This window comes from Naumovozyma dairenensis, chromosome 9 (assembly GCF_000227115.2).
Source record: "Naumovozyma dairenensis CBS 421 chromosome 9, complete genome".
Taxonomy (NCBI): Eukaryota; Fungi; Ascomycota; class Saccharomycetes; order Saccharomycetales; family Saccharomycetaceae; genus Naumovozyma; species Naumovozyma dairenensis.
Window position 1 is genome coordinate 441,290 of NC_016487.1, and position 7,386 is coordinate 448,675.

Here is a 7,386-nt window from a genome sequence, read left to right on the forward strand (position 1 = left end):
ATGTTATACTTTCATATCAATCTAAGAAGGATAATAATAAGTGGACCTGTTATGAAAAACTGCAAACAAAGAGGCTAAAATGTTCCTTAATGCCAAGCAATAACCTGTGTTGTGAGTCAAGCTGTGCCGATGATATCTGTTTAGTTCTTTCCCTTACAGGAATTTGCTAGACCGGCCATTTAATTGCAAATATGGTTACAATACACTAAGGGGTTCTCTCTATAATATATAAACCGAACCTCTATTTGCAATATAAATTATGGTCTGGATATATCGTGAAGTCTTCTTGTTTTCAGAGCTATTATTGTGACCAAATAAATACCGTACTCATCAAACTCAAACTCAAACTTTTGTTACAAATTTATTACAGCCTTTATTTTTTGCTTCGATATATTAAACTATTATAGAAAAGCATGCTACTCTTTTTTAACCTCTTATTTTCGTTAAACATATTTCTCAAGCTGATTTTGGCTACCGAAACAACTACCGACAAAAATATTGCTGTTTATTGGGGACAAAATTCAGCAGGGACACAGGAATCCCTCGCCACGTATTGCCAATCGTCTGATGCTGATATTTTTATATTGTCCTTCCTATATGAGTTCCCAAATACAAATCTAGACTTCTCCAATGCTTGTTCAGAACATTCAACTGACGGTATTTTACATTGCTCTCAAATCGCCCAAGATATCACTACATGCCAATCATTAGGTAAAAAGGTGCTTCTCTCTTTAGGTGGTGCAACTGGTACGTATGGATTTAGCAGTATAGCTGAAGCTACAGCATATGCTGAAACATTATGGAACCTTTTCGGTGAAGGTTCTACCACTGAAATACGCCCATTTGACTTTGCTGTTGTAGATGGTTTTGACTTCGATGTTGAAAATAACAACAGCGTAGGTTACTCAGCCTTAGTTCAAAAGCTAAGATCGTTATACGAAACTGGGTCAAAACAATACTATATATCGGCCGCTCCTCAATGTCCTTATCCTGACGTTTCTGTTGGCCCGTTGTTAGAATCTGAAAATATCGATTTTCTTTTCATTCAATTTTACAATAATTACTGTAATGTTGATAAACAATTTAACTGGGACACATGGTTAAATTATGCGGAGACCATCTCTCCAAATAGTGACATTAAATTGTTTTTAGGTTTACCAGGTTCTTCCACCGCGGCTGGTTCAGGCTACATTTCTGACCTTACCACTTTGGAATCAACAATTTCAAAAATATCTTCCACAAGTCATTTCGGTGGTATTGCATTATGGGATGCATCCCAAGCCTTTTCCAATCTGATTGAAGGTCAAACATATATCCATGAATTGAGAAAAATCTTAGATGGTTTATCAGCTTCTATAATCCCCACTTCTACTTCAATCTATTCTGAATCATTTTTGTCCACACCACTTACCTCTCTTGCAGACTATGATATCATTACATCAACCCTTAGCCCAAGTAGTTCAATTTCCAGTACTATCACACCTGTGCCTCTCTCTTCCGTTCCCTATTCTAGTGTTCATCCGAAAACAGTCAATACAGTAGAAAAAAATGAGAAGTCCTTACATTTGGCTTCCATGTTTAGTTCAATGTCACAATCGATCACCATATCAGACTACAATTCTCTTCTTCAATCTTTAAAAAATATACCCACTACTGTAGCTAGTACTCCGAAGTCATTTCAGCTTCATGGTGCAGAAACAACGAATACCATAACAGCAACATCTGTATACTCTTCGCAGACTACAACCATATTAGAAACTACCGCAATTTCACGCTCTAGTACTCAGCAACAAGTCGAAGCCAATACTATAAATACAGAGGAACCAGACACGGGTATCCTACCTTTAACAACTACATTAGCTCCGACTGCTAGAACGGTGACGTCAGATACTATCAAATACGAAGATTCATTCATCTCTAGCTTTACAAAAATTGAAGATAATATCGTCTCCACTAGCTTCCCTGAAGATATTCCAGTAACTTCCACTAATATTGCAAGCATAATTATTACGTCGACGTTGGAACTACCTTTAGCTACATCTACATTTACAGAATTTCAAGACCATCATTCACATGGCACCCCTACTCTAACTCTTGAGGAGGCTGCTGTAATTTCCACTACCATTATGGATGCAACGGATAATACGATTGCAGGTACTGTTATAACCACGACATTGGAACCAGCTAGCCCATCTACGACTAAGATACTACCGCCTACAATTTTTAGTGCAGCAGCAACTCCATCTGGAGATTCAGCTGCACATACCATTGCTAAAGACCTAAACCAACAATATGCCAATGGATTATTAAATGGAAAATCTGGTTGTACTGTCGGTGAAGTTGCATGTTCATTAAGAGGTCAATATTCTTTATGCGATGAATCAGGGGTGTGGCAATATATTGATTGTGCAGCCGGTACAACGTGTTTTGCATATGATTATGATAACGTGGTTCTGACCCAATGTGGATTCGTTTCGCAGAAAGCTCTATTCATGTAGAGAAAAGCGAAAATGGTACTATCAAATGCATCACTTAAATATTCCTTTTTACATTGGAAATAGAACAATCGGCTCTTTCGTTAAGCCAGTTCTACTTCTACAAACATTTATATCATATAATTTTTGGACATTAATAAACGAAAATAACACATAATTTTGTTTTAGTATTACATAGAGAATTAAAAGTGTAGAAAAATTACGAATGTTTTAGATAATAAGCGTAGACACGTGCTCTCACCTCAGCGGGGCCTGCATCTTCCTCAAACATTGGTTTCCAATTGACCATTTCAATAAATTCCGGTGTTAATCCATGCTCTTTAGCGGTTTCGAAGAATTGTAAATCATCATCTAATAACCAAGGTCTGTGAGGTGAAAATACTACTAAAGCTTTACCATCTTTAGCCAACAGATCCTTTGTCGTGCTTAACAATTTATGATGTTCACTATGATTAAAGACTAGATCACTTAATATTATAAGATCGAACTTCAACGTTTCGCCATTCGCACTAGGTTTATCAGTAATATGTTTGACGATATCATCATATTTATTCCCCCAAATATAACCTTCGACGGCAATATTTTGGAAATCTCTTGGAATCTGTTCATCGGCATTGAATTGAATGTTACTTATCAATTCTGGATCAGGATAATCTGTGGAGACGACCATCTTAGCACCAATTAAGGCACTAACTATAGATGGTAATGCACCAGCGGCACCTAACTCTAAAACGTTTTTATTTTTAACTAAATTTGGGTACAAATCTAAATGTTTAGCAGTGTAAATACCGGCATTCCATAACAAATGGCCCCATAAAGGAGAGTTACCTACTAGACGTAATTTAATGGTTATCTTGTCAGATTTAGAAACATCTTTGTTAATGTTTGTTCTTTCGTATGTTGCGAAATGTGATTTCGGTGGTTCAGGGCGGAAATCGTTTGGTTCTTCAAACAATGCACCCCGTTGAGTGATTCTGTGTCGGACATTTCGCCTATGTATAGTATGCTTTCGTAATCGAACCAGGTCTTGTTGACAGACCATCTATGAATCCTGTCAAGAATACGTCAATCTCATCTCATCTCATCTAACTCGAAGTTTTTCGATATACAATTGTAGTCTTTTTTTTTTTTCAAACTTCGAGAAAATTAAGCCCTAAAGCCCCACATTAGAAATAAAACATGCCCTCGATTAGGGCTGATAATCCATGGAAACTACCTCATTAACGCCGTTGGAGAAAGTCCAAACTCCGAAGGATCATAATAAGTACATTGATATATAAACGGGGAGTTTTCTAAAGCGAAGAGTGTATATATACTGCTCTATAGTCTGGTTCTCTTTTCAGTTTCTCTAAAGAAGAAGCAGTTATAGAATCTTCGTTTTGAGCATTATTCAAGTATTTAAGTTTAAGGAAGCAAAACAGGAAGAAAACAAACTTACTTATGGAACCCAGGGACAAAGAAGTGGAGGCTTCTAAACGCAAGATCACCTATAAGGTTGATTTGCCCTTCTTCATCATCAAGTTAAATTCCCCTGAAACTTTGAATTGTATGACTAGTCATGATTATATCTATTTATGCACTTTATTACAAATGGCTGAAGAAAACAAAGAAGTTTATTTTACGGTATTGCAAAGCTCCGGTAGATTTTTCTCTAGTGGTGCTGATTTCAGATTCATTTCGAAACATAAGGATTTCTTGGATTCTAAAGAAAGTAAATTTAGGGATGCTCATGAAGATCCTGCTAAAGTAAGTGAATTGAATAAGATCTGGCTGGATGCTTTTGTTTCAAGGAATTTGTTCGTCACTGATGCCTTCATTAATCATTCTAAAATCTTGATCGCTTGTATGAATGGACCAGTTGTTGGTTTAACTGCAGCATTATGTTTATTGTGTGATTTGGTATATTCAATGAATGATAAAGTTTATTTCCAATGTCCCTTTGCTAAATTAGGGTTGGTTTGTGAAGGCGGGACATCTGTCACTTTACCTTTGAAATTGGGATATAATTTATCTTTTGAAAAATTAATGTTTAGTGAAAATATTGAATTTAATGATTTAAAAGATAGAGTCATTGTTAAGAATTATCAAATGCAAGATACTGAAAAATTTAATGAAATTGTCTTGAAAGATTTGAAAAACAAAATCAGTAAAGTTTATTTACCAAGCTGTTTAGCAATGAAGAAAATTTTGAATAATAATATAAATTCAGATTTGGAAAGGGCAAATTCAAGAGAAGTTAATGTCGCTTTACCATATTGGGTTAGAGGTGAGCCAGTTAGAAGGTTCCAAGCATTGCTCTTAGGTAAAAGAAATTCAAGACTATGAAATATGATTCATATATATATATATATATACATAGCCTATATTCCCATTAAATATATATTCTATATTCGTGATGATAATAAAGAAACATGAAAATTATTTAGACGCTAATTTTGGTTCATCGCAGTCATCATCTTGCAGCTGCCGCTCACCATTATTGTCCTTTGTATAGTTCGGAGTTGTCGTGATATGGTTATCAAAAAGATTACCGCCATTAATATTATCGTGGTTATTATTGTTATTATTGTTATTATTTTCTTTCTTCTTTGATTGATTTACTCCTGTCAATATTAGAAACACCAGCACCAATAGTGCTAATAAGCCACTCCTTGTCGTTTGCCATCTAAAGTTTTCAATGGAAGATCTTATTCCAGCTAAGATATTAATAGTAATCTTGTTACTAGAATCATTCAACTCTAAATTAATATTCTTGTATAATAACGTATTTTCGAATTTTTGGTTATTGAATGCGAGTTGACAATCTTTCTTTAAATCATTGATAGTTAATTCATTAATCTCATCTTGAATAGAATCTAAATCTCGAATCAATTTCATTATTTGTAAGTGTTGATTATTTAATTGGATATCTCTTGAATTCTGGATAATATACTGAATTTCACTACTTAATGAATTAAACAAATGACTCTGTTTATCCAGTTCCAAATCTCTTAAATATTTATCGTTGTAACTCGAATAAAATTCATCATTTAGTAAATGTAAAAGTACAGTTAACAAAGCTTCTTTCCTTTGTATATTTAATCTAGCAAGTTTTTCTCTATTCATACCTTCTTCTTTTTCTTCCTTATTAACCCAATTAACTTTTGATAATTTTTCAAATACTTCCATTGTATCCACCTGATTTTCTGCAAAAGTTGGATGATTTAAATTGGTATTAATTTCGTTGATTAATTGTTCATGTAACCTGGTAAGTAAATCTTCATTTTCTGGTTCTTTCTCACTTGAAAAGGAATTGAGACTTGTATTACTATCCTTCAACGTATCTTGCACAATTTTTTGCTGTTCTTTGTTCGGAGAAGGTTTCAGAGACATTGATTTTTGCAATAATGGTCTAGTACTTTCAAAAGTAGAGAATGATCTTGAAATTGGGTGAGTGTTGTTGCATTTTTTGTAAATATTTATTCTGACTTGTCGAAGCAAATGGTTACAAGTGTTCCTTTTCAGGCAAGTACCTAAATATTTTCCAATAAACTTAGTTATCATTCCCGCTCTCAACTATGGGCTCATGTTCATATATAATTCTTTGACAATAAATAGAACAGGGATGTTTACTTTGGGTTTTTTATCTGTTGTTGTTATTAGTTTCAAAGGCTTCTTATGCGTACTGTATATTCTCTGGAATGGTATTTTTACAATTTCATTAGCGCCCAAATTTTAATTATTATAAACATTATGTATATTGTAGCCATTACATAGCATTGGTTGGTGTACATATATAAATAGCTACTCTATCCATCCCATTCATCATTTATACGTTGCGTCACGTTAAGGTTTCAAAAAGATAAACGATCCAACGAAGAGACAGTTGTGTGGAAAGTAAAAAAGAATGAGACCTAGTATAATAAAGCTATTCAATTTACAAGTGTTACCATATACATTAATAAAGAAGACGAAATTACCGCCAAGACCGAAGTTCACAGAATTAATGGAAAAAGAATGTGAGGAAAAGTTTATGCATGGAGGACGAGGTCCTGGAGGTCAAAAGATTAACAAATGTAATTCTAAAGTGCAATTGAGACATATGCCTACCGGATTATCTATATCGTGTCAAGAAACTCGTTCAAGAGAACAAAATAGAAAGATTGCAAGAGAAAAGATGGCCTTAGAACTTGAACGATATACTTTGATGATGGAAAAGAAGGTAGATAAGGATGGAGAAGATGAGGATGATGACAATGAGGTCGAGAATACTGATCCTCGGTGGACAATTACAGAGAGGGAACAGGCTCTTATGGAATGGAATAGAGAGAAGAAAAGATCTAAGAAACGGAAAGGCCGTGCTAAATATAAAGCCATTCAGGAAATTAAGGAAGAAGAAAGACTAGCTAAACTTCAAGAGGAAGAGGCACTTCTGAAAAGTCTAAATGTAAATAATGATCTGTAGACCCTTCGTCGGTGCCCTTTTTATATCTGCTGCGTACAATCAACTTGATAGTATTGGAATTTAAGAAAGTGGAAAAAAAATATTATATGGATGTAATTAATTCTAATACTCCGATACGGGGAGTCGAACCCCGGTCTCCACGGTGAAAGCGTGATGTGATAGCCGTTACACTATATCGGATAATGTTTTCATGTTGGATGTAAGATATCCGATTAGGATTACGAACTGTTGGCGTCATGCCAAAGTTTCACAAAGAAGTATGTTTATTTATTATTATTTGAGTAATTACTGTCATGATGTTATGAGTCGTTTTAGAAAAGCAAGTCAAGAATTATTATTATGAAGTTCACCAGGTTCGAAGTAATGACCCGAACTATGTTATGCACCATACATGTTTGTAGCTGTATAACGTTTATTGAATTATAATTGAATATCGTTTGTTGAATT

General features: G+C 34.5%; 5 protein-coding genes and 1 non-coding gene across 6 annotated transcripts; 3 read left to right on the plus strand and 3 right to left on the minus strand.

Annotated features, from left to right (window-relative positions):
* Positions 1-413: 413 nt before the first annotated feature.
* Positions 414-2,498, plus strand: CTS1 (chitinase; the record flags this gene model as incomplete). The annotated part of the gene is made up of 1 exon (XM_003671953.1): positions 414-2,498. The coding sequence occupies one exon, from the start codon at positions 414-416 to the stop codon at positions 2,496-2,498; it is 2,085 nt and encodes a 694-aa protein (XP_003672001.1).
* A 196-nt stretch (positions 2,499-2,694) lies between these two features.
* On the minus strand, positions 2,695-3,537 carry NNT1 (S-adenosylmethionine-dependent methyltransferase; the record flags this gene model as incomplete). The annotated part of the gene is made up of 1 exon (XM_003671954.1): positions 2,695-3,537. One exon carries the CDS (start codon positions 3,535-3,537, stop codon positions 2,695-2,697), a length of 843 nt encoding a protein of 280 aa, XP_003672002.1.
* Positions 3,538-3,935: 398 nt separating this feature from the next.
* Positions 3,936-4,820, plus strand: ECI1 (dodecenoyl-CoA isomerase; the record flags this gene model as incomplete). Its single annotated transcript, XM_003671955.1, has 1 exon — positions 3,936-4,820. The coding sequence occupies one exon, from the start codon at positions 3,936-3,938 to the stop codon at positions 4,818-4,820; it is 885 nt and encodes a 294-aa protein (XP_003672003.1).
* A 93-nt stretch (positions 4,821-4,913) lies between these two features.
* On the minus strand, positions 4,914-6,038 carry PUT7 (Put7p; the record flags this gene model as incomplete). Its single annotated transcript, XM_003671956.1, has 1 exon — positions 4,914-6,038. The coding sequence occupies one exon, from the start codon at positions 6,036-6,038 to the stop codon at positions 4,914-4,916; it is 1,125 nt and encodes a 374-aa protein (XP_003672004.1).
* Positions 6,039-6,381: 343 nt separating this feature from the next.
* Positions 6,382-6,939, plus strand: RSO55 (Rso55p; the record flags this gene model as incomplete). The annotated part of the gene is made up of 1 exon (XM_003671957.1): positions 6,382-6,939. The coding sequence occupies one exon, from the start codon at positions 6,382-6,384 to the stop codon at positions 6,937-6,939; it is 558 nt and encodes a 185-aa protein (XP_003672005.1).
* Positions 6,940-7,047: 108 nt separating this feature from the next.
* Positions 7,048-7,119, minus strand: NDAI0Itrna6E. The gene has a single exon. It is a non-coding gene; the product is annotated as a tRNA-Glu (tRNA).
* Between the last annotated feature and the right edge of the window lie 267 nt (positions 7,120-7,386).